Source organism: Dendrobates tinctorius, unplaced genomic scaffold (assembly GCF_039654945.1).
Source record: "Dendrobates tinctorius isolate UK_male_01 unplaced genomic scaffold, ASM3965494v1 ptg000003l, whole genome shotgun sequence".
In the NCBI taxonomy this organism is placed as follows: Eukaryota; Metazoa; Chordata; class Amphibia; order Anura; family Dendrobatidae; genus Dendrobates; species Dendrobates tinctorius.
Genome location: NW_027361671.1, coordinates 54,614,029 through 54,640,219, shown reverse-complemented (window position 1 = coordinate 54,640,219; position 26,191 = coordinate 54,614,029). Strand labels below are relative to the sequence as shown.

At 43.5% G+C, this 26,191-nt stretch overlaps 1 protein-coding gene across 1 annotated transcript in view; it reads left to right on the top strand.

Annotated features, from left to right (window-relative positions):
• TRIM36 (tripartite motif containing 36) overlaps nucleotides 1–26,191 on the top strand; it is a 70,738-nt gene that overhangs the window by 7,241 nt on the left and 37,306 nt on the right. The window contains exon 3 of the mRNA XM_073552423.1: nucleotides 23,889–24,214. Coding sequence (XP_073408524.1) covers nucleotides 23,889–24,214 — 326 coding nt within the window. The remainder of the gene's footprint in view (nucleotides 1–23,888; nucleotides 24,215–26,191) is intronic.

The window sequence follows — 26,191 nt, the reverse complement described above, 5'->3', positions numbered from 1 at the left end:
AACTTTAATTTTATCATTAAACACTTACCCAGTGGAAAAATGGTAATATACCAAATGATGCAACACCAATTACATTAGACCAAACAAACTTGCCTGTCAAGACCCTACAATAAGCCTATTCTCAACCCCTTCCTGACTGTGGAGGTTGGCACCCTAAGAATCGATTGTTTGGCACCCCCACTCAACGTGGACTGTACCTCTCATCTCTGATGATCCTATGAAATATAGGTGGGAAAATAATATAATGAGGGGTAGAAATGAAACAGATCCTTATCACTCTATACGGCTCTAAAATGAATCCTGCAGCGCAAGAAAAAACCAAAAACTTCCCCAACAACATGCATAGATATAGTTTTCAAAGAGTGGCATATTCCACCTGCCCGATAACCACCTGGCAGAACATCATATAGCAATAATATGTAACAATATTAATGATGACTTAGCAGGAGTTAGACACCCCGACACGTTGTCACTGTTCGTCAGGAGGTAGACAGGATAATACTGTTCACTTCATTTCATAAAGACAAGGTGGTTGGTAGGAAATTTTGACTCGTAGACTACATTACAGATTTCTACTGATCTCCTTTCTAATCTTGTGTTGCTTGACCCCTAATTTGCAGTCCAAAATGGTGGCTTCTTTGGATCAAGTTGACCTTAAAGGTCGCTTCTCGCCATGTTCTCTGGACAGGTGATATTTTTTTTTTTTTTTTTTTTTTGTCTGTGCATTTATGAGGGTTGTTATCTGAGGTCTTGTTAAGTTGTGTTTTTCTGAGGCTGGTAACTCATTAACTTATTCTCTGCAGAAGTGATTATTGGTCTTCCTTTTCTGGGGCAGTTCTCATGAGCCAATTTCATCAAAACTATTGATGGTTTCCATGACTGCATTTCAGTATACCTTCAAGCTTATAGAAATTATCCAGGTTTAGTTTACTTAAAGGGGATCTGTCACCCTTTTTTTCCCAATATTAGCTGCCGGCATAGACATCGGGGGCTTATCTACAGCATTCTGTAATGCATTGGATAAGCCCCTGATGTAACCTGAAAGAGAAGAAAAACACATTATATTATACTTACTGAGGTGGGCGGTCTGGTCCGATGGGTGTTGCGGTCCGGTCCGGCGCCTCCCTTCTTCATGCGATGACGTCCTCTTCTCCCGTCCTGAAATGGCTTCGGCGCAGGTGCGTAAGATGCACCAATTTTTTTTTTTTTTTTTGAGGAAATTAGAAAAAATGAAGCAAAAAATGTGTTCAGTTCTGTACTAATATCCCCCATCCTGGTAGGCATGGGCCCCCATCAGAAAAACATAAACCATTATACATACTTTCCTGCGCTCCCTCACAGCGTCTTGTTCCGATTCCAACAGCTGCTTTATGCTTGTAAGCAGCGCATTGACGTCAGGCACTGTTTACAAGCAGAGGACAGCTTCCAGAATACTCGCTGCTCTCCACGCCGGGACTGTGTGGAGAGCTGTGAATATTCATTGCTGTTTAATAGCAGGTAGTGTTGGCTGTAGCCACCGGCGTTCACATGTGCTGCTACTAAAGGGAATGAATATTCACTGCATTCCATGCATATGGGAGTGGAGAGCAGTGTATATTCATTCCTTTAGGTAGCGGGAACACGTGAAAGCCCAGTAACTGCAGGAAGCCAGCTGCTTCTAACAGCGTGTCCACTATTAAAGAGAAATGAATACTCGCTGCTTTCCACACTCATGGGCATGGATTGCAGTGAATATTCATTTCTCTTTAGCAGCGGGCACCTGAGTTAGCCGTAGCAGAAGTCTCCTGCCTCTTGTGATCCGCTGCCCCACCACCTCAAAAACCAGAGCAGTAACATCCGGACTAAGATGGCCCCCCCCCCCCCCCCCATTTTCCTCCTAGTTTTGGAGTAAAGTGCATCTTGGTCCTAAAAATACGGAAACTTGATGCTGTTTCTGGTGACAACAGAATGAAGCATCTTGAGAGAATGCCAAGGGTAAGTGGAGCAGTCATCAGAGTGAAAAGGGGCTACTTTTGAAGAATCTGATTTTGGTTCATATTCTGGCTTGTATCATGCGTTTCTTTACGCCTTGTTTCCTTGTGTGCCTTTGTTTTCTGCTGTCAGTTTCCTTCCCCAATTTGCACATTCCAAGAACAAGGAAAACCATTGCAAATTTTTTTTTTTTTTTTTTTCTACCAGTTCTGTACATGTTAAGAAAATGAGTCCTTTTCAGCATAAATTAGTGAAATTTAGGGCATGAATTTTCCTTACAGGTTCCCATTAACGGAGGAAACCTGTCGGGCGATGTAGCCCAAATAGCAGGCAACACTAATGGAACCTTGCCTGCACTAGAACGACCTGGTATACACTTGGAAATGCTTCGGTGTTTCAGATAAAATGTATGAGGAAACACCGGTCAACTGCCTATGGGCTCAGCCGGTTCGGGCAGCATGATCCGCCTGACAGGTTCCCTTCAACATCTTAGATGTGTGATTGGTTTGGACTTTAACTACTGCTATGTTTCACTTTACACATGTTAATATTTTTCAGCATCACATCGGAGCTCTTTTGTACTGAGAAGTAGAGGTGACTTGTTCTGTGCTTCTTTGTGTATTGGCTTCACTCCTGTTTCTGCTGTTTTGTGTCGTAGGTTTCATTCTGTTGGAGAGGTGGACTACAATGGGCAATACCAGCACTGTATGTGCCAATGTCATTAAAAAAAAAAAAAAAAAACTTGACCAATTTAGTCGTGGAGTCTAAATACTAATTCTTCCCACTTTCAACTGTATATGTATATACATTTAGTTTTTGACTACTACGCCAGTTTCTTGTTTCCTGAATGCTCATACAATTGGTTGTATGTCGCTACTCTTAGAGAAGGCATATCCATTCATAATCTTCACTATAGTGACTTCACTATATCTAACTCCAGCGGGTAGCTTCACGGGGTGGCTATTCAAATGGTCAGCTATGGCCGGATGAAGTCTTTCAGAGCAGCTCTCCTTTCTAGCTTATAAGGGGAAGTTCCCAAATGGGACCTCTGACAAAACGGGGGGGGCGCAATATAAGGGGGTGCTCAGACTTAATATGTCAGGGATATATGATGTAACAAAGTTTGAATTAGAGGGTCACCTTAGGATTGTGTTCCCTAGAAGTGATGGGGACTCAATGGTGAACTGGAGAAAGTGTTAGCTCGTTTTCGATGACACCTGAGTGTAACCTGCATTGCCTCTGTTTACGTGTCATAGAATCATAGAATCGTAGAGTTGGAAGGGACCTCCTGGGCCATCTGGTCCAACCCCCTGCTCAAAGCAGGATTCGCTAAATCATCCCAGTCAGATGTCTGTCCAGCCTCTGTTTGAAGACTTCCAATGAAGGAGAACTCACCACTTCTCGTGGCAGCCTGTTCCACTCATTGATCACTCTAACTGTCAAAAAGTTTTTTCTAATATCTAATCTGTGTCTCTTCCCATTCAGTTTCATCCCATTGCTTCTAGTCTTTCCTTGTGCAAATGAGAATAAAGTTGATCCTTCTACAATGTGACAGCCCTTTAGATATTTGTAGACAGCTATTAAGTCTCCTCTCAGTCTTCTCTTTTGCAAACTAAACATTCCCAAATCCTGCAACCTTTCCTCATAAGACAGGGTTTGCAGACCGGTCACCATTCTGGTCGCTCTTTTCTGAACTTGCTCCAGTTTGTTGATGTCTTTTTTAAAATGTGGTGCCCAAAACTGGACACAATATTCCAGATGAGGTCTGACCAAAGAGGAGTAGAGGGAAATAATGACTTCACGTGATCTAGACTGTATGCTTCTGTTAATACATCCTAGAATTGCATTTGCCTTTTTTGCTGCTGCATCACACTGTTGACTCATATTCAGTCTGTGATCTATTAGTATACCCAAGTCTTTTTCACATGTGCTGTCACTTAGCCCTAGTCCTCCCATTCTATATATGCTTTTTTCATTTTTATTGCCCAGATGTAGTACTTTGCATTTCTCCCTGTTAAAAACCATTCTGTTAGTTGCTGCCCACTTCTCCAGTTTATTTAAATCTTTTTGAATCCTCTCTCTCTTCTCTAGTATTAGCTATCCCTCCTAGCTTTGTGTCATCAGCAAATTTAATCAGTTTACCCTCAATTCCTTCATCTAAATCGTTGATAAAGATGTTGAACAATACAGGGCCCAGGACAGAGCCCTGTGGTACCCCACTTGAGACATTCTTCCAACTGGATGTGCAGCCATTTACGACCACTCTTTGGGTCCGATCACTAAGCCAGTTATGAATCCACCTAACAGTTGCCTTGTCCATTCCATACTTAGTCATTTTTTCAATAAGGATTGTATGAGAGACTTTGTCAAATGCTTTGCTGAAGTCAAGATATACTATATCTACAGCATTTCCTTGATCCACCCAATCAGTGATACCGTCATAGAAGGAAATTAAGTTAGTCTGACATGACTTATTAGTTAGAAACACATGCTGACTGTTTAATCACTTCATTCTTATCCAGGTATTGACATACATGTTGTTTAATAATTTGTTCAAAGATCTTTCCTGGTATAGAAGTCAGACTCACCGGCCTATAGTTGCCTGGGTCCACCTTCTTCCCCTTTTTGAAGATATGAACAACATTTGCTCTTCTCCAGTCTTCTGGCACTTCTCCTGTTCTCCAAGAATTTTCAAAGTTTATGGAGAGGGGTTCAAAAATTTCTTCTGCTATCTCCTTCAGTACTCTGGGGTGTAATTCATCTGGACCTGGAGACTTGAATTCATTTAGGTTAGCTAAGTGTTTCCTCACTATCTTTCTGTTTATAGATATCCTGGATTCTTCTATTCCCTTAATAGGACAGTGAATAACAGTTGATGTTGCATTTCCTTTCTGAGAGAAAACAGATGCAAAATAGGAATTTAAAAGTTCAGCCTTCTCAACATCCTGTCTTACCATTTCATCATTTTCATCCTGTAAAAATCCTATAGCATCTTTGACTTTTCTTTTACTTTTGACATATCCCCAAAATCCTTTATTATTGCTTTTGACATCTCTTGCAAGCCTCAGTTCATTTTCAGCTTTGGATAATCTGATTTGTGCCCTGCAGGTTCTGCAGACAGCATGTGTCTGTTTAGTATACACCATACAAAAGTGTCATTTACAGGCCTCAGACCTTAAGGGAGATATGTGGGCCTACGCATAGCCAGGCATGTAGCTGCTAACAGGCAACTGACTGTCGGTCACTGTGTATGTTGATAGGGGCAGTTAGGGAGAGGGCGAGACAGCTGCCAATGAGCGGGGGTGCTGTTGCACAGGATTGAGGGTGCACACTTTATTAGCGTATTAAAGTTAAGTTTTATTAGGTGGTATCTATCATTTTGGTGTAATTCGGTGAATTTGGTAGGACTCTGTATTAAAGGGATAATCATTCATCGTTTAAAAAAAAAAAAATTGGCAGTTTTTATTTTTATAAATCACAGAACATTGCAACCGAAGTTAACCATTATCGTAAAAAAGTGTCACAAAGTCTCCAAATCGGTTGGATATGTTGAAGAACTCTAGTTATTGCTTCATGAAGTGACAGTGGTCAGATTTGAAAAATTTGGCCCATCATTAGGGGGTTAAAAGGGTTTGCGGTTTCTTTAAAGGGACCCTGTCAATCATGCAAAATCCCTCAGGAGCCTTTGGGGACCAGCATACGTGATTTGTTGCTTGTCACTTTATCCCTGGTTCCGTGTTCCAGTGATTCAGAGTAAGGCTATGTGCACACTTTGTGTATTTGCCAAGGTTTCTGCATCTCTTGGCAAAAAACCCTCCCGAAAAATATGCCGTGTTTTTGGTGCATTTTTGCATGGTTTTTTTTTTTTTTTTTTTTTTTTCCCCTGTGCATTCAATGGGTCAAAAATGCAAAAACTGACATGCTGCAGAAAACGCCGCACTGCAGATACGGATAGAAACTTACTGATCATGTGCACGACACTTCAGGATTGTCATTGAATAAGCTTGCAGAAGGATTCCATTGTGTTTTTCTTCTTGAACCATTTACCTGCGGGGGAAAAAAGCTGCAGAAACAAATTGTGTGCACATAGCCTAAAACTAATGTGTGTTTTTTTTTTTCTTTTTTTTTTTTTTTCGGGCAGCATGAATCTGACACCGGCCCCCCATTGCAGTCGTGACTAGTTCTCTTTAACCCCTTAGTGACATGACAATGTAACATTATATCAGCTCCATATGTTCCACCATCATCTGCTTCTAACAGCTGAGTGAAGCACTAACTTATCTGTTAACCCCTTCAGTGCTGCTGACCATCTCTGATGGCACCATTTCTAGCACGCGCCTGGTGAAGTACTCCGTTCTAACCTCCAATCAGAGCCCCCTCTACGCTATCGTGTGGGTCCGCTCAATTGCCGTAATGACTGGGGATCTGCTGAAGACCCCTGTGCCAGTCATGTTACTGGCGATCATAGACAATGATTTTTCATTTATACTGCAATATTGTGGCCTTTCTGTATATAATACAAACAATCCCCTAAAAGGACTGCAGGTTACAATTTAAAATGTGAAGGTAATTTTTACTGAGGTAAAAAGATTCAAATAAAAAAAAAAAAAAAAATGCTCACTGCATCTCTACATTTATAAGTCTGCTCTAACCCAATTAAACCCTGATATGAGAATCTGAACTCCAGAATTCCATATTTTGGCGATCAAAACCTGCCACAAAATGAGTCTATAAAAGCTTTGTGCCAGGGAGCAAAACAAGCAATCACCAAGCCTCATCCACAGAAAATGTAAAGTTACTGGTCTGGGAAAATGGGTATACAAGCAAAATAATATATTATAATAGAATATTATTATAATTTTATTAAGTTTTATTATATTTATAAAAAAAAAATATTTATACATTTTTAAAAACATTTTTTCTCACCACTTAAATAACCTTGCATGAGAGAGGATGGTGTCATTTAAAAGTATCTCATCCTACAATAAGAAAAAAGCCTCATGGCTGTCACCAAAAATTAAGTGGCTCCTTGGAAGAAGAGCGAAACATCACAGCAGAACAAAAAAGGAATTGCCCAGTTGCGAAGGGTTGAAAGTATAAAATGCTGTAGAGATTAGGGTATTCTGTCCTTATAAAATTGTATATTTGCTGTTGTACAGTGAGTGAACGTTATCATGGAATCCATTGCCCTTCATTTACTAACACTGTCATTGCATGAACTTTATATCATTTACGAAAATATTTCATCCACATTTTCTCATGACTCATTGTTTCCAACAGAATGAAAGTTTTTGGCTGTATTGCACTGGTGAATTATTACTTTGTGCCTCGCCTTTCCTTTTGTTGTATGCATGCATTTCATGTGTTTGAAGTTAAATGCACATTGGGGCAGTTTTACTTTTTGGAAGTTAATCTCTACTTGGGTTAAAAAAAAAAAAAAAATCAGATTAAGTTTGTGGCAAAATGTTTCTGCATTTTTCTTCTATTTGTGACACTGCATAAGATAAGCCACCATGAACCTAAAATTAGGTGGGGGGGGGGGGGGGCCCAAGACTGTTATCCATCTAATGCATCTCGTCTTGCTTTGTCATTTATCATCCAGCAGGAAGACTGTTTAGGGTACGGTAAGTCTCCATTGTCTGAGAGAGGATTAGTAAATCTGCCTCATTGGCGAGTGCCTTTTTGTTTTTGCAATTACACAAACCATTGATGATGATTTTTACCTTTACCCAAAAAATGCTCTCTATCTTTCTGAATAATTCTAAATCTCCTACCTAGAAAATGTCATACATTTTTCAATCTTACAATCGTTGTGACAAGTCTTTCCTCTTAGAAGAAAGTAGTCAGTAACTGTAGCAGCTGTAGGGTCACACAGAATTACAGGTAGTGCAAGGGTGGAAAACTGCACTAGTCGTGTTATAATGGCTTATGACGGTATGGCCATTAATTTCTTTCCAGCATACCCCTTTAAGAGCAGGAAACCAATAAGGATACAGTGCCTTGCAAAAAGTATTTGGCCCTCTGGAACTTTTCAACCTTTTCCCACATATCATGCTTCAAACATGATACCAAATGTAAATTTTCCCTTCACCCATGACAGCACACCTGAGAGGGATCCGCCCCGCCAGGACAGGAACCTACTGAAATATAAGGGGCGGGACCTCTCCCCCGCTTCAGTTGGGTTCCTGTCCTAGGAAGGGAATCCCAGACTGACAGCGGCGGTGCCTGTCATGGATGAATAGACCCTGGGCCGTCCCGGCGCGGGAAGAACAGGTCACCTTACCTGTAGCGCTGGCCGTCTGTTTCCTGGTAGCGCAGTCCCCAGGGGCTCTGGGTTCGTGCGGGTGCGGCTTGCGCCCTCTATGCTCGGGGGCGCTCCACCGTGCCTTCCTCCCCTCGTGTGCCCCCGGGCCGTCTCCATCACGACGCATAGCGTGGGAGAGCCGGGGCGTTTTTTGGCCACTGACGTCAGTGGCGCAGGGCATCCTAGGAGCGTGCCGGCTGACGTCTCAAGTGCGACGGCAATATGGCGACTGTTGCGACACTGGCCGCATGGAAAAGGATAGCGCTTGGCCGGCGGTCGCAGGGGGAGGGGAAAAAAACGCTCGCTGGACCTACTTAAAGGAGGAGGACGTCAGTGCGGCCAGGCAAACTATGGGGTCAGAGCAGGAAAGGTCGCCGTCTCTGCCTCCATCACAAACCTCGGCTCACAAGCATGGCAGCCGTTCAAGCGGCAAAAGCAGCAGTCGCCCGAGCCACAGGTTGGGAAACTCCTCGATGTCCAGAGAGCACAGGTCACGTGCTCCACCACAGTCCGGTACCCTACATTACGGGTGGTGAGTGATCTCCGTGAATGTTAGCATGGTGTTAATAGGTTCCTTCTTGTGTTAAATTCCTTAGGATAAGCCCAAAAAAGCAGGGAGCAAGAGGAACAATAGAGATTGTGCCATATGTAGAAGCCTCCTTAGCGAGAGATTGGCAGAAGGACCTTTGTGCCAACTGCATCTGACGAACCATGGCGGAGGAGACGACGAGCTTTGCAACCAACCTCAGATCGGTCATCAGGTCAGAGGTGGAAGGCTCACTTAAAGTATTGTTAAAGAGTAGGAAAGACTCCCCTAGCTCTTTCTCAGACTCTTCCTCGGCCCTATCTCAGGCCAAACACCCATCCTCCTCCTCGGATAGCGACACGGATGGCAAGCCGTGTTTTCCAGTAGAGAATACGGATGCTCTCCTCATGGCCATCAGAGTAACGGTGGGCCTACAGGAGGAAAAAATAGCTAAGTCCCTGGAAGATGTCATGTTCGGGGGGGTCTACAGGAAAGGAAGAAACGTGCCTTTCCAGTCAATGAGAAAGTCCAAGCACTCATTGAAAGAGAATGGAAGAAGCCTGAGAGATCAGGAGCACTTCCTTCTCCTCTAAAAGGAGGTACCCCTTTGAACATAAGGACACGGAGATATGGTCATCCAAAAAAATCGGCCCTGCCCCTGGAAGACTCAGGAGTACTTAGTGACCCGCTAGATAAAGCGTATTCCTACTTAACGCATACGTGTGAAGCGGCAGGAGGACTAAAACTGGCAATAGCTGGCACCTGCACAGCACGTTCCTTAATGATTTGGCTACAGCAGCTGGAAGAGAAACTTGCTTCAAAGGTCTCAAGGATAATTCTGGCGGACATGTACCTTCTGCACGAAGTGGCAGCTTTTTTAGCCAACACCTCCTCTGATTCCATGACACTGACGGCTAGAGCAGCAGGGTTATCAAACGCCGCAAGGCACGCATTATGGCTTAAAGGCTGTCCAGGGGATCTACAGTCTAAAGCCAAGTTGTGCTCTCTCCCTTGTGATGGTCATTTTTTATTTGGGAAAAATCTGGATGACATCTTGGAAAAAGCAAGTGCCAGAAAGAAGGGCTTCCCCAGGTTTCCAGCGGATCAGAGAAGGCCGTCCTTTCGGAGAGGAAAATTCAACAGAGGCCGTCGTCTGGGGGATAGGAGAAAATGGGAGGACAAAAGGAAGGAGTCTGGATTCATGTTCGGAGGAGCCACCTCATCCTCCAAAAAATCCCCACAATGACGCCAGCATTCCAGTAGGAGGAAGACTGATGCTTCTTTTCCCAGGTCTGGGAAGGTATCTCTTCCAATGCCTGGATCTTAAACTTCATAAGAGAAGGCCTCAAAATCCCGTTTTTATTTTTTTTATTTTTTTTCAGCGTCCGAGAGCATCATTTGTCGTGACCCCTGTCAGGAAGGGGATAGAAGAACAATTGGCCCTGGAGTCAGAAATCTTGTCTGCTAGACAAGCACGTTCTGTCTGAGGTCCCGAGCGGACAAGAGAGAACAGGATTCTAGTCACCCCCTCTTGCTGATTTAAAAAGAAGGAAAAAAAAAAAAAACCTGGACCAGTCATTCAGGACAGTCATAAACCTCAGAGGCCTCAATCAGTGGATAAAAAAATCAGACCTTCAAAATGGAGTCTGTAACTACAGCCATAAAACTGCTACACCACAATTGTTTTATGGCCGTAGTCTATCTGAAGGATGCATACTGTCACATCCCGATTCACCCAGGTTATCAAAGATACTTAAGAGTGGCTCTCTACATCCAGGGCAATCTCAGACACTTTCAATTCAGAGCCCTTCCATTCGGCATATCCATAGCCCCGAGAGTGTTTACCAAAGTCGTAGCGGAGATGACAGCCTTCCTCCGAATCCACAGCACGGTCATAATACCCTATTTGGACGACTTCCTAATCGTTGGCAGCTCAGAAGACCATTGCACAGCGCAGGTGGAAAGAGTAACAGACACCCTACAAAGACTAGGGTGGATGGTAAACCTCAAAAAAATCAAAGCTACAACCCCCAAAGACAGACTTTTCTAGGGTTCATCCTGGACTCAGAACAACAAACTTGTCTGTTGCCAGAGGCCAAGATGGAAAAGGTGAGAAATATGACATTGGCGGCCCTAGCCCAACCTCACATGACCCTGAGAAGCGCAATGTCCTTGCTAGGCACCCTGACAGTGTGTATCCCAGCGGTCAGGTGGGCACAATTCCACACCCGACAGCTTCAGGGAGAAATTCTGTCAGCACAAAAAACTGAGAGGGTGTTTAGAAGGAAGGCTGGAGCTTTCCTTTGAAGTCTAAAACTCTCTCAGATGGTGGTTAGACAGGACAAACCTGACGTCAGGGATACTATGGGACAGACCAGTGACCGACATAATTCTGACAGATGCGAGTTCCGCAGGCTGGGGAGCGCACATAAGGGGTCAGGCGGCCCAGGGACCCTGGGGGCCTCAAGAACAAAATGCATCCTCCAACTTGAGAGAACTATGGGCAGTAAACAAAGCCTTTAAACTTTATCCCAATTCTAAATGGCCGCAATGTTCAGATCATGTCGGACAACAGAGTAATAGTGGCGTACATCAATCACCAGGGGGGAACAAGGTCACACTCCCTAATGAAGGCGGCCAGCGACATTTGTCACAGAGCAGAGCAACACCTACACTCCCTGACGACACTACATATAAGAGGGTTAGAAAATGTAGACGCAGACTTCCTGAGCCGCAATATACTAAAGCAAGAAGAATGGACCCTAAATCAGTTAGTTTTTCAGAAGATAGTACAACTTTGGGGGGAGCTGGTAGTAGACCTCTATGCCAACAAAAGCAACAGACAAGTAGAGAGGTTTTGTTCATTAAACCCAAAAGGAAAACCATGGGCGGTGGAATTTCAAACTAGCTTATGCATTTCCCCCAGTTGCTCTGATCCCAACAGTTGTGAGGAAAATCAGGGAAGATCAAGCCAGAGTGATCTTGATAGCCCCGTTCTGGCCAAAAAGGCCCTGTTTCTCGCTGCTGCAAATGATGTCCCTCTCTGATCCATGGGTACTACGAGAGATCCCAGACCTGCTAACTTGGGGTCCAATATTCCACGCGCTGCTCAAGGGATTCCATCTGATGGCGTGGAATTTGAAAGGTCACTTTTAATGGATAGAGGGTTCTCTCTGGGGTTGGTGGCTACACTGTTGAAAAGTAGAATGCCAGTAACGACTAACCTATATGGCAGAACATGGAATAAGTTCCTACAGTTCCTGGGGAAGCAGTTAGACCAAAAGCCCCCGATTAAGGCAATCTTGGAATTCTTACAAGCAGGATTACAGCTGGGACTAGCGGTAAATACCCTTAAAGTTCAGGTGTCCGCACTGGGCGCACTATACAACTGCAACTTAGCAGCAAACAGATGGATAGCTAGATTCATTAAATCCTGCCATAAGTCCAGACCTATCCCATTACCAAGAATAGCCCCGTGGGATTTAAACCTGGTGTTAGAAGCCCTTACAAAAGAGCCATTTAAACAGATTCAACAACTGCCTATAAAATATCTTACCCTAAAGACCATTATATTAGTGGCCCTTACATCGGCCTGTAGAGTAAGTGACTTGCAGGCCCTCTCAGTGAATCCACCTTATACCCAGGTGTACCAGGACAGGGTTTTGTTAAAAACAGACCCGCATATCTACTTAAAGTAGTATCAGATTTCCATCAGAGCCAGGAAATTGTCCTCCCCTCCTTCTGTGAGAATCCAAAAAACCCAGGGGAGGAGAAATTCCACAAATTGGATGGTAAAAGGGCCCTGCTAGAATATGTCGGTGACTAGCCAGTGGAGGAGGTCCCAGTCCCTATTTGTAGCCTTCCAGGGTGCCAGAAAAGGTTACTGAGTGTCAAAGGGGACCATTGCCAGATGGATTAGGGAGGCCATTAGTGTAGCCTACTCAACTAGTGGCATTCCGATTCCTGAAGGCATCAAGGCTCATTCCACTAGAGCCATGGCGACCTCATGGGCCGAAAAGGCAGAGGTATCAATAGACCAAATTTGTAAGGCCGCTACCTGGGCCTCACCATCAACCACCTTTAGACACTATAGATTAAACCTATCCTCTGCTGACTTAGCCTTTGGTAGAAGGGTGCTGCAAGCGGTGGTCCCTCCCTAAGGTGTTTTGAAGTCTCCTAAAATCTCTCAGGTGTGCTGTCATGGGTGAAGGGAAAATCACCATGGTTACTGACCGGTAACCAGTTTTTCCGGAACCCATGACAGCACCTGTACATTCCCCCCCGCCCCCCCTTTTCACCATATGGGTGTGCACGTTAGTAGGGTGTATTTGTGTGATGTGGTGTTGGATAAACATGTAACCGGGAAGTCCTCTCATGCTCTGTAACCATCGTGGGGGAGAGGTGCCGCCCCTTATATTTCAGTAGGTTCCTGTCCTGATGGGGCAGATCCCTCTCTCAGGTGTGCTGTCATGGGTTCTGGAAAAACCGGCTACAGGTAAGTAACCATGGTGGTTTTTGGTGAAGAATCAACAAGTGGGACACAATTGTGAAGTTACAATAAATATATGTGTATACCAATGGCGCTCAAGCGTACACCCACAGAACACAAAGCAGCAAGTAATAAGACAACACACCACTCAAGTTGTCTCCATAAAATAATAATAATAAATAAACCTGATAGAAACTTGCGCTAATTAAATGTGTCTTGGTTAAATAAAGATATCTTATGAAGAAATCTATTACCTTTACTGAAGCTAAAAACTGGCGAGGCAGGGAAAAAGGTCTTCAGAATGCAGGGTGGATTTCCAGGTCCTTTCCCAATAATACTCCCCGACACAGGTATATAAAAACTTACTGGAGCTAAAGGGTGCTACCTCCTAGCATGCCGCCGTCCCGGCCAGTGACTGGCGCGCAGCTGGAGGTGTATATCGGCAGGCTGTAAGAGTACCAGCCGCCGCTTGCAAAAGCAGGCCTGCAAGGTCCAAAAAAGCTGAAGGACCTTGCGTGACGTCACAGTCACGTGATAGATCACGTGACAGGCAAGAAAGCCCTATGGGGCGCTGATGGGGCCAGAAAGCAATGGCAAACCTACGCGTTGCGGAATTCACTGATTCTTTCTGAAGAAAGAATCAGTGAATTCCGCAACGCGTAGGTTTGCCATTGCTTTCTGGCCCCATCAGCGCCCCATAGGGCTTTCTTGCCTATCACGTGATCACGTGACTGTGACGTCACGCAAGGTCCTTCAGCTTTTTTGGACCTTGCAGGCCTGCTTTTGCAAGCGGCGGCTGGTACTCTTACAGCCTGCCGATATACACTCACTGGCCACTTTATTAGGTACACCATGCTAGTAACGGGTTGGACCCCCTTTTGCCTTCAGAACTGCCTCAATTCTTCGTGGCAGAGATTCAACAAGGTGCTGGAAGCATTCCTCAGAGATTTTGGACCATATTGACATGATGGCATCACACAGTTGGCGCAGATTTGTCGGCTGCACATCCCTGATGCGAATCTCCCGTTCCACCACATCCCAAAGATGCTCTATTGGATTGAGATCTGGTGACTGAGGAGGCCATTTGAGTACAGTGAACTCATTGTCATGTTCAAGAAACCAATCTGAGATGATTCGAGCTTTATGACATGGCGCATTATCCTGCTGAAAGTAGCCATCAGATGTTGGGTACATTGTGGTCATAAAGGGATGGACATGGTCAGCAACAATACTCAGGTAGGCTGTGGCGTTGCAACGATGCTCAACTGGTACCAAGGGGCCCAAAGAGTGCCAAGAAAAAATTCCCCACACCATGACACCACCACCACCAGCCTGAACCGTTGATACAAGGCAGGATGGATCCATGCTTTCATGTTGTTTACGCCAAATTCTGACCCTACCATCCGAATGTCGCAGCAGAAATCGAGACTCATCAGACCAGGCAACGTTTTTCCAATCTTCTACTGTCCAATTTCGATGAGCTTGTGCAAATTGTAGCCTCAGTTTCCTGTTCTTAGCTGAGAGGAGTGGTACCCGGTGTGGTCTTCTGCTGCTGTAGCCCATCTGCCTCAAAGTTCGACGCACTGTGCGTTCAGAGATGCTCTTCTGCCTACCTTGGTTGTAACGGGTGGCAATTTGAGTCACTGTTGCCTTTCTATCAGCTCGAACCAGTCTGCCCATTCTCCTCTGACCTCTGGCATCAACAAGGCATTTCCGGCCACAGAACTGCCGCTCACTGGATTTTTTTTCTTTTTCGGACAATTCTCTGTAAACCCTAGAGATGGTTGTGCGTGAAAATCCCACTAGATCAGCAGTTTCTGAAATACTCAGACCAGCCCTTCTGGCACCAACAATCATGCCACGTTCAAAGGCACTCAAATCACCTTTCTTCCCCATACTGATGCTCGGTTTGAACTGCAGGAGATTATCTTGACCATGTCTACATGCCTAAATGCACTGAGTTGCCGCCATGTGATTGGCAGATTAGAAATTAAGTCTTAACACACAGTTGGACAGGTGTACCTAATAAAGTGGCCAGTGAGTGTACACCTCCAGCTGCGCGCCAGTCACTGGCCGGGACGGCGGCATGCTAGGAGGTAGCTCCCTTTAGCTCCAGTAAGTTTTTATATACCTGTGTCGGGGAGTATTATTGGGAAAGGACCTGGAAATCCACCCTGCATTCTGAAGACCTTTTTCCCTGCCTCGCCAGTTTTTAGCTTCAGTAAAGGTAATAGATTTCTTCATAAGATATCTTTATTTAAGCAAGACACATTTAATTAGCGCAAGTTTCTATCAGGTTTATTTACAATTGTGAAGTTGAATGAAATTTATTGGATATTTTACATTTTTGTGGAAATTCCAAAACTGAAAAGTGGGGCGTGCAATATTAGGCCCCTTTAACTTAATACTTTGCTGCGCCACCTTTTGCTGCGATTACAGCTGCAAGTCGCTTGGGGTATGTCTATCAGTTTTGTACATCGAGAGACTGAAATTCTTGCCCATTCTTCCTTGGCAAACAGATTGCGCTCAGTGAGGTTTGATGGAGATAGCTGAAAACTGCTGTTCAAACTCTTTCCACAGATTCTCGATTTGGATTCAGGTCTGGACTTTGACTTGGCCATTCTAACACCTGGATACGTTTATTTGTGAACCAACCATTCCATTGTAGATTTTGCTTTGTTTGGGATCATTGTCTTGTTGGAAGACAAATATCCATCCCAGTCTCGGGTCTTTTGCAGACTCCAGCAGGTTTTCTTCAACAATGGTCCTGTATTTGGCTCCATCCATCTTCCCATGAATTTTAACCATTTTCCCTGTCCCTACTGAAGAAAAGCGGGCCCAAACCATGATGCTGCCACCACCATGTTTGACAGTGGGGATGGTGTGTTCAGGGGATGAACTGTGTTGCCTTTACGCCAAACATATCGTTTGGCATTGTTGCCAAAAAGTTCGATTTTTGGTTTCATCTGACCAGAGCACCTTCTTCCACATGTTTGTGTCTCCCAGGTGGCTTGTTGCAAACTTTAAACAGCACTTTTTATGGAAATCTTTGAGAAATGGGTTTCTTCTTGCCACTCTTCTATAAAGGCCAGATTTGTGCGGTGTACAACTGATTGTTGTCCTATGGACAGACTGTCCCACCTCAGTTGTAGATCTCTGCAGTTCATCCAGTGTGATCATGGGCCTCTTGGCTGCATCTCTGATCAGTCTTCTCCTTGTTTGAGATGAAAGTTTAGAGGGAAGGCCGGGTCTTGGTAGATTTGCAGTGGTATGATACTCCTTCCATTTCATTATGATTGCTTGCACAGTGCTCCTTGGGATGTTTAAAGTTTTGGAAATCATTTTGTAGCCAAATCTGGCTTTAAACTTCTCCAACAGTATCACGGTGCTGCCTGTTGTGTTCCTTGGTCTTCATGATGCTCTCTGTGCTTCAAACAGAACCCTGAGGCTATGTGCACACAGTGCGGATCCTCCTGCAGATTTTTCCATGCAGATTTTACTAAATCCGCAGGTCAAATGACCTGCATTTTTCCTGCGGATTTCTTCCCCCCCTTTTTTTTTTTTTTTTGGTGCGGTTTTCCACCTGTGGATTTGTAGAATGGAGCAGGTGGGAAAACTGCAGCAAAACCGCACAAGTCACATGCTGCTTTTTTCCGCGGAAAAATCCGCAGCATGTGCAGCTTTTTTTTTTTTTTTTTTCATGGGCTATAATGGTACTGTACATCACCTGCAGTTCTGCTGTGGATCCGCAGTAGAAACCGCACCGTGTGCACAGACCCTGAGACTATCAGAGCAGGTGCATTTATACAGAGACTTGATTACACACAGGTGGATTATATTATCATTAGTCATTTAGGACAGCATTGGATCATTCAGAGATCCACAATGAACTTCTGGAGTGAGTTTGCTGCACTGAAAGTAAAGGGGCCGAATAATATTGCACTCCCCACTTGTCAGTTTTTGAATTTCCACAAAAATTTAAAATAACCAATAAATTTTGGTTCAACTTCAAAATTGTGTTCCACTTGTTTTTTGATTCTTCCCCAAATTTTACATTTGGTATCTTTGTTTTGAAGCATGATATGTGGCAAAAGGTTGAAAAGTTCAAGGGGGCTGAATACTTTGGCAAGGCACTGTATATGGTAGAACATGGATAAAGTTCCTGACAAGTTAGGCTCCTCAGATTTTTCCCCTTATCGAATTTCTCAAAAAAAGGGGTTTAAGCTTAGATTATCCACTAGCACTCTTCTTAAAGTAGAAGTCTCTGCTTTAGTACCGTTGTGTAACTTAATCAGTTAATGCTCCTTTTGTGCAAATTTTGAAGATGGTTATTCTAAAACCAGATCCATAACTTCCAAAAGTAGCCACAAAATTCCATAGTAATTCCTTTTGCACAAACCCCAGGAACGCAAAGAATTAAAAATTTTTACGCCCTGGATATTAGGAGACTTTGTCAAATTGCATATTGGCAACAAAATCCTAGAAGTAGAGCCAGTTTTATTTTATTTTTTTTTTTTTTTTTCCTTCTATTGCTCTAAGAAAGGCCTAAGGGTCTCGAGAGGTTGCTTAGGGAGATGGATTAGGGAGGCCATTAACTAACTTGGTCTACTCATCTAGTGGTAGTTCAGTCCCTGGGAACATAAAGGCCCTTTCTACCTGAGCTGGTATGACTTCCTGGCAAGTTCTCAGATATGTAAGGTGGCAACATGGTCCTCTACAACCCTCTGTAAGCCCTATAGGCTTGATTTGACCTCTTTTGATCTGTCCTTGGGAAGTAGCTGTCTATAGTACCCTTCTCCCAAAGGTGGATTTGTTTCTCTGTAAATATCACGTGTGGTGCTGTCGTGAGGAAAATGCAAAATTATTTGCCTATAAATGGATTCTGAACAGCCCAGGACAGCACTCTTAGAACAAAATAGAAAAGGTGCAGCCAGCAGCACTCAACTCTCAGAATGCAGGTTCAAAAGTCCAATGACCCAATTGGAGAGCAAACCATCGTAAGAAAAAAATGACCCTTATGGGTCGAAACGTTGCGTTTGGCAGAATAAAGGTGTCATAAGATACTTTATCTTCACCCGGATGGAATGCTGTTCCTTTTTTCTTATGATGACACTCTTGGAACACTCCCTCCCAGTCTCCCACCCCCTCGTCACTGATGATGAATGTGTATTAATCGACTTTAGGGCGTTATTCAGATGGTGTATGTAGATTATAGGTTGAAGGGAAGTAGCGTGTGTTTTTTTTTTTTTTTTTTTTTTTTTAAGGTGCCATCAAAAAAAACTTTTCAGGAATTGAAAAAATGTAAAGAGTTAATGTTAAAATTTTCTTAAATACTATCACTTGTTCATAATTTAGTAAAATGAAAAATTTTAAAGTTTAGTATTTCCACTTTTAAACACTAGGGGGAGCTGCAACTGAAATTTGACAAAAACCTAGTGTACAACTAGCTCACATTACTGCACTGCTGTAATTATGGGCTGAATCTGCTCACTTGTGTGATGTCACTCCTCTCCTCCCCTTCTGGGTGCTTGCTAAGGGATAAGAGGATGACCTTTAATAGTGCGGAGCCATTTTGTTGGTGTCAAGTAGACGGTCACCGAGGATGGCAGGCAACAATGATTCTGTTGGTGCTTCTCACTGTATCTTGCTTGCACACACGCTGGCCGGTAAGTGAACACAAACACGCAAACCTACGCACACATTGATGTCAGCCTATCTAGGAGTGTTAACTGAACGAACGTACATGGGCTGTAACCAGACAGCAACTGTTAATTTTAGAAGAAAATTGTGTGGGCTCCCGCGTAATTTTAATAACCTGCAAATGGAAAGCTGAGGGCAGGTGTTTATAGCCTGGGAAGGGGGTAATACCCATGGATCTTCCCAGGCTATTAGCTCACAGCTGTATACTTAGCCTTTACTGGCTATTAAAATGGGGGGGGGGGGGGCACACCCAAAAAAAAGTGGGGTGCACACCCAAAAAAACATGGTGTACCCCTATAATAAACAGCAAAGGTTATGCAGACTGCTGCGGGTTGATAGTAATAGCCTAGGAAGGGGCCATAGATACTGCCCCCCCCTTTCCTGAAACTGTTCTTCTGTCACCCTGCTCCTTCCACAATATATCCTACTGTGACACCCCCCCCATAGAGCAGTGCACTGCTCTCCTGAAATACTGTGCTGCTGTAGATCAGCTCAATCCTCTCCTGAAATATTCTGTGCTGCTCACTCTACTTGAATTACTGTGGATCAGTTTAGTCCTCCTTGAAATACTCTGTGCTGCTGTTACCATTCTTCCTCCATTCTCCCTTTGTGGCCCCCCTATAGACCAGCACATTGCTCTCCTGAAATTCTGTGCTTCTGTGGACCCTGCCCCATCCATCAAATCTCCCTCGGTGACCTCTCATAGAGCAGCACACTGCTCTCCTGAAATATTCTGTGCTTCTGTGACCCTTCTGCTTCTACCATTCTTCGTCTGTGATTCTCCCACTGTGACCACACTGCTGTCCTGAAATACTTTGTGCTGCTGTCACCCTTCTTTCCCCATAGATCTCCCTCTGTGACACCCCCCCCCCCCCCCCCAATTCCAGCACACTGCTCTCCCGAAATATTCCGTGCTGCTGTAGATCAGCACATTCATCTCCCAAGAAGTGCTGCATCTTCAGGGCACAGCAGTGTGACATCTTCCTGTTGTGCTCTGACCAGGTTGGCAGTGAGCAGTGATTGCAGCCTGTACTGTAATACGAATTACAGGCTGCCCCGAGATCCCCGCTGCAGATTCTCCCCTGCAGCTCCTGTCATTGCACACACTGAGCAGTGTGCAATGATGGGGGGAGAGAATAAAGCCCACAGCATACTATGTGGGGTACAACAAAATGGCTGCAATCTGCTCCCACAGCTGTGACCTGGACAGCCCTGGAGGTTTGCCCAGGTCACAGCTAAGAGGCAGGAGGAGCGACCTTAATATAAGATGCGGTCGATGTCAGACTGCTGTCCCTTATGCTCATGACGGCCATAAGTGAGGTGTGCAAGACACTCCCCCACTAATGAAAATGGCAGCCTCCAGTGGCAAGAGTAAAAGTTAATAAACTATTAAAGTAGTTCACTTAACTTTGTATTAATAGTTGATCAATTATTAATACAAAAATTAAGATCACGGCACCTTCCCTTTAAATGAACCCTTCAAGACACAAAACAGTGCCCAAACAGTGTTTTACCCCCAAATATGGGGTATCGGCCTACTCAGGACAAATTGCAAAACAACTTTTGGGGTCCAATTTCTCCTATTACCCTTAGGAAAATAAAAAATTGGGGGCAAAAATATCACTTTTGTGGAAAAAATTATTTTTTTTTTTTATTTTCATGCCCGGGAGTTATAAACTTCTGTGAATCACTTGGGGGTTCAAAGTGCTCACCACACATCTAGATAAGTTCCGTGGGGGGGTCTAGTTTCCAAAATGGGGTCACTTGTGGGGAGTTTCAATAGTTTAGGTACATCAGGGGCTCTCCAAACGCACATGACACCCGCAGACCATTCCATCAAAGTCTGCATTCCAAAACGTCACTACTTCCCCGACGTGTGCCCATACAGTAGTTTTCTCCCACACGTGAGGTATCAGCGTACTCAGGACAAATTGGACAACTTTTGGGGTCCAATTTCTCCTTGTACCCTTGGGAAAATGAAAAAATTGGTGACTAAAGATCATGTTTGTGGAAAAAATACGATTTTTTTTTTTTTTTTTTTTTTTTTTATTTTCACGCCCAGGCATTATAAACTTCTGTGAAGCACTGGGGGGTTCAAAGTTCTCACCACACATCTAGATTAGTTCCTTGGGAGGTCTAGTTTCCAAAATGGTGTCATTTGTGGGGGGTTTCCACTGTTTAGGTTTCCACTGTTTAGGTACATCAGGGGCTTTCCAAACATGACCCTTAAGGAGTGCAGTTTTTAAAATGATGTCACTTTTGGGTATTTTCTGGGTATTTTCTATCATATAGACCCCTCAAAGTGACTTCAAATGTGATGTGGTCCGTAAAAATAAAATGGTGTTGTAAAAATGAGAAATCACTGGTCAACTTTTAACCCTTATAACTTCCTAACAAAAACAAATTTTGGTTCCAAAATTGTGCTAATGTAAAGTAAGCATGTGGTTAATGTTACTTATCAAGTTTTTTGTGTGCCGTATCTGTGAGATTTAAGGGCATAAAAATTCAAAGTTGGAAAATTGCGAAATTTTGAAAACTTTTGCCAAATTTCTGTTTTTTTTTTCACAAATAAACGCAAGTTATTTGAATGAAATTTTACCACTAACATGAAGTGAAATATGTCACGAGAAAACAATGTCAGTCACCAGGATCCATGGAAGGGTTTCAGAGTTATTACCTCATAAAGGGACAGTGGTCAGAAATGTAAAAATTGGCCCGGTCATGAATGTGCAAACCACCCTTGGGGCTTAAGGGGTTAATGTAGGCTTGCTAGTTTAATCAGCCATCACATGACTTGAAAAGCTGTGGGCCTAGTAGAGCTCCACCCATGGCTGTTAACCTGCTAAATGCGGCTGTCATTATGATCCTCCTGTGAAAGCCAGCCTGTAGCTGGCATTCGGAGAATTTGTGCTAAACACACTGATGCACTGCTTAGTAAAGTGAACACCACGATCAGATGATCGCAGTTTCAAATCCTTGAAGACTATTAAATACAGTGAAAAAATATAATAAAAGCTGTCATTCAACCCCCCCCCCCCCTTTTGCCCCATTAAAAAATAAAACCATTAATATGCTCTGTCGCGCGCTCCCCAAATTTATTTTAAGCATCATATCTACCCCAAAATGGTATCGGCAAAAATTGTTTGAATTGCAGTTTCAATGCACTTTGAAATCTTTTTTTTTTTTTTTTTTTTTTTTTTTTTTTTTTCTCCCCCCTCTTTATCACATGATAATGAATGGTGTCATTAAAGTACAAATCGGCCCACAAAAACAATCCCTCGTGCAGCTGTAGTGACTGCAAAAAAAAAAAAGAAGGTTGGCTCTAGGAAGGTGAGGTGGAAAAAAAATGTGATAGGGTTAACATACAGAGTGCCATTTAAATGACTTGTATATTTCCAGTCTGTCTACCACCTTTTCTGGCATGGTGACTCTTGAGCACTCGATTACCGCTCTGATGACTATTGGTGAGCGGCTCGCGCTGTTCTAGAACGCCACTTTGAGTGACACTTTCACACGGTATTGACAAGTAACCTGCGCAGTGCTGTTTTAGGTATAATGAGTCTTTTATTGTGGGTTGAACTAGGGCCACAAGGTACACTGACAAGAGACATATCCCGATCCTGGGTTTGGTTTTGACACGAATACTTGATGGCAGCTTTGAGTCCTGTGTACTTCTGACCTCTCGGGAAGTCTTTTGAAGATGGCTAAGTTTTTGTCTCTTTATAAATCAGGGTGGTGACAGCAGCAGAACACCATGGGATGAGATTATTTGCCAGTTTGCTGCAGTTGCCCTGGATATTGTAGCCCATCAGCATGAAGAATCCAAGGAATTCTAGACGTTTGGCTGACATGGACCGTTCTCTGAGACAAATTGGATTTGTCTGGGATTGTCCTGTTTAGGGATAACTTATTGATATGACATTGACTCATTGCACCAAGCAGTATGAATTGAACAAGAACTGGTGATTTGTGCACTTTTGGTGTGGCCAATCAGAGCACTGAACTGTCTCACCAACTTCTTTTATATCCATCTCATAGCCTTCTTTTTTGGCAGCCCGAACTCTACAGGAGCAAATTGGGGAAAACAAGTGGTTGGGAAGATATCTATCTATATCTTTCTAACCCTTCATTTATTAAGCTTCTAAAAGTCCCCAAAAACATGCAGATCCTCATTTCTGCCTTGAGCCTTTTGCTCTCACACACACAGAATCTCATGGCTCAGTTTTGCTGCTCTTGAAAGAATCTCTTTATTATATCCATAATAATAATGCAGATGCCTTAATCTAAAGGCAGTTTATACCTGGGGTCAAATAAAGGATTCTCCCATGGTGTAGATTTGGGGCACCTGTCTTGACACTGGGGGCCTGAGCGTTTTTGCATTCACTGAGGTGGTCTGAATGCCAGTACGCAAGGGCCCTGTTATTTTGGACCTGCCTCTACAATAAATCTAGGTAGTTGATGACAGGCATTAGTCTGCTAGAGGAGTTGTGCCAATATTTCAATATAGATAACCCAATTATGGGCAAAAATATATATACGCGATATGTAACCTCTATGTATAAGCAGGACTAGGTGAGGACAGATCGTCAACTGTTACAAGGGGGAGGGGAGACCAAAAAAACAAACCCCCGATCTTAAAGTTCATCATACAGTGAAAAACAAAATGGCTTTATTGAATAATTTTAACAGGTGTGGGTAGGGAATATCCTGTGACATTGCCATAAAGGTACAAGATGGAATTTTTTTTAAACAATCCCTGAAAACATCATGCATGAATATAGATCTTTTTCACCTCTGAAATGTAAAATTTTGCTGTGCAGTTCTTGGCTCTTTGTGTGTTTTGGTTTTCATCTCCTTCTTTAGTTCTCTAAACTAACTAAATATATTATCTTTTCTAGGGTCTAAGCGCAATTCTTTAACCCCTAGAATTACTTCATTGTCGTGTCCCGGCTGTTTGCGTGATGTGGACCTTGGAGAGCGAGGAATGAATGGCCTTTTTCGGAACTTTACTTTGGAATCTATAGTAGAACGCTACAGACAGGCGGCTCGAGCTGCTACTGCCATCATGTGTGACTTCTGCAAACCTCCAGTCCAAGAATCCACAAAGAGCTGCTTGGATTGCAGTGCCAGCTTCTGCAATGAGTGCTTCAAGATCAACCATCCCTGGGGGACCATCAAAGCCCAGCATGAATATGGTGCACCTACAACCAGCTTCAGACCTAAAGTGAGTTATTTTGGGGCATGGATGTGGTCAAGCATGAGTTGGCCTTGGAGAAACCAGTGTGTGGTCTATAGAGCTTAGACGGATGCAGTCACCTCCAGGACGACACTGTTTTTGTATAAAATCTGGTCAAACATGTAAAATTAAAGCCCTGTATATTTCTGGGTGTTGTATTACATATATCGGTAATATGACAGTTTTCTCCTATAGTTCAGCTCCTGTTGGCATGAGTAGAAGCTGAGCTGCATTACTTGAGAACGGCCACTACATGGTGTTCTGAGCTGTTTTATCTCTGTACCTCTGATCGATGGGGCTGCCTATCTGACACTGATGTTCTGTCCTAAGGATAAGTAATTATGATCAGAGTCCTGGTCAAGCCCTATTAAGATCGACAAGAAGCATGTATTTGGAACGCTTACAAGGAAATGGTGAAGGCCAAATCATAGAATATGCGCTATGTGTCCAGCCTGGAGCTGGAGTGAGCATGTAGATGAAAGGTGGCGAGGAGCACAATGCTCTGCACACATTCTGAGAAGTATTTGTGGTATCTCTGCTGACTGTTTCCTGGCAACATAACATAATAAGCCTGGATATAAAATGGAGACAGTTGTCCGGAAGGGCAAAGGAGGCTCTGTTAAGAGTGGTTGTCTCCTGTTCATTATGACATTTCATGACATTTAAAATGTGCATGCAGTACGGTAGGAAATGTAATACATAGCAATCAGTCTGTCTTGCTAGTACTTTCTCACATTTTTTAGTACAGATTATATATATATATATATATATATATATATATATATATATATATATATATATATATATATATATATATATAATTTTTTAATCAACACCCATTGAAAACAAGCAAAAGATCAATGAAACAAATTAAATGTATCTCAATACGAGCAATAAGCTGCTTCTCCAAATGTGCTTTCACTGACTGTAGGGCCACGTGCACACGGTGAGTAACTGGTTAGCGTGTTCTTAATCTTTCACCTACTCCTGGTTTTGGTTTACAAATAATGAATTAAATTGCTCACCAAATACTCAACGTGTGCATGTGTCCTTGCAGTCTCTGATGTAACTCCTTGATGACCAGTGTCTTTAGTACTTGGCTGAGCCTCTTGGCTGTTATGACCTGCTGCAAACGATACCCAGACACCAGCTTCTAGCTGCGTTCCTGAGACGTCTTGGCCAATTTGTCTTCAGCAAAGTTCTTTAGCTCACTAATAATCTTGAGTTGTCAAGAGGGTGATTGTTTTTCCTTGTTAAATGGAACCTGTCAGCAGGAATGTGCACAGTAACCTACAGTGTCATGTTGGCACTGTTATACTGATTTAAAATGATATCTTGGTTGATGAAATCCGTCGTGTGGTTGTTGTGTAATCTTTATTTTCTGTTTTGAGTTAATGATATGCTTGTGCTCTGGGGTGGCCTATGGGGGTCTACATGTGGTGCTCTGCTTAGGTATTCATAAGACTGCTGACTGGTCACTGATCCCTCACTGACCTGCCCCCTAGTTTAAATCAATATTCTATACTAGATGGTGGCATGATTCTAATGCATCGGGTATTCTAGAATATGGCCAGCGGGAGACAAAAAAATTAAGTTATTCTTACCTTCTGACAGCCCCCGATCTCCTCTCCACACTCCCAGCATCTTCCGGTCCCAGTAATGCTTAGCGTGAAGGACCGGAGATGATGTCACTCGCGCAAAGCATTACTGGGACCGGAAGATGCCGGGCGTGTGGTGAGAGGAGGGAAAGAGTCTGAGGGCTGTCGGAAGGTGAGTATATCACTGTTTTTTATTTTAATTCTATTTTTTTACAGGTTTATGGTACCCAGGGCCTGGAGGAGAGTCTCCTCTCCTCTGAACCCTGGGTACCATCCGCACATTGAGCTCTGTGCCGGTCATCCGTGTGGCAGGAGATGACCCGCGGCAACTGTCGGGAGATCAGAGGCCAGCGCCGCAGATCTCCCG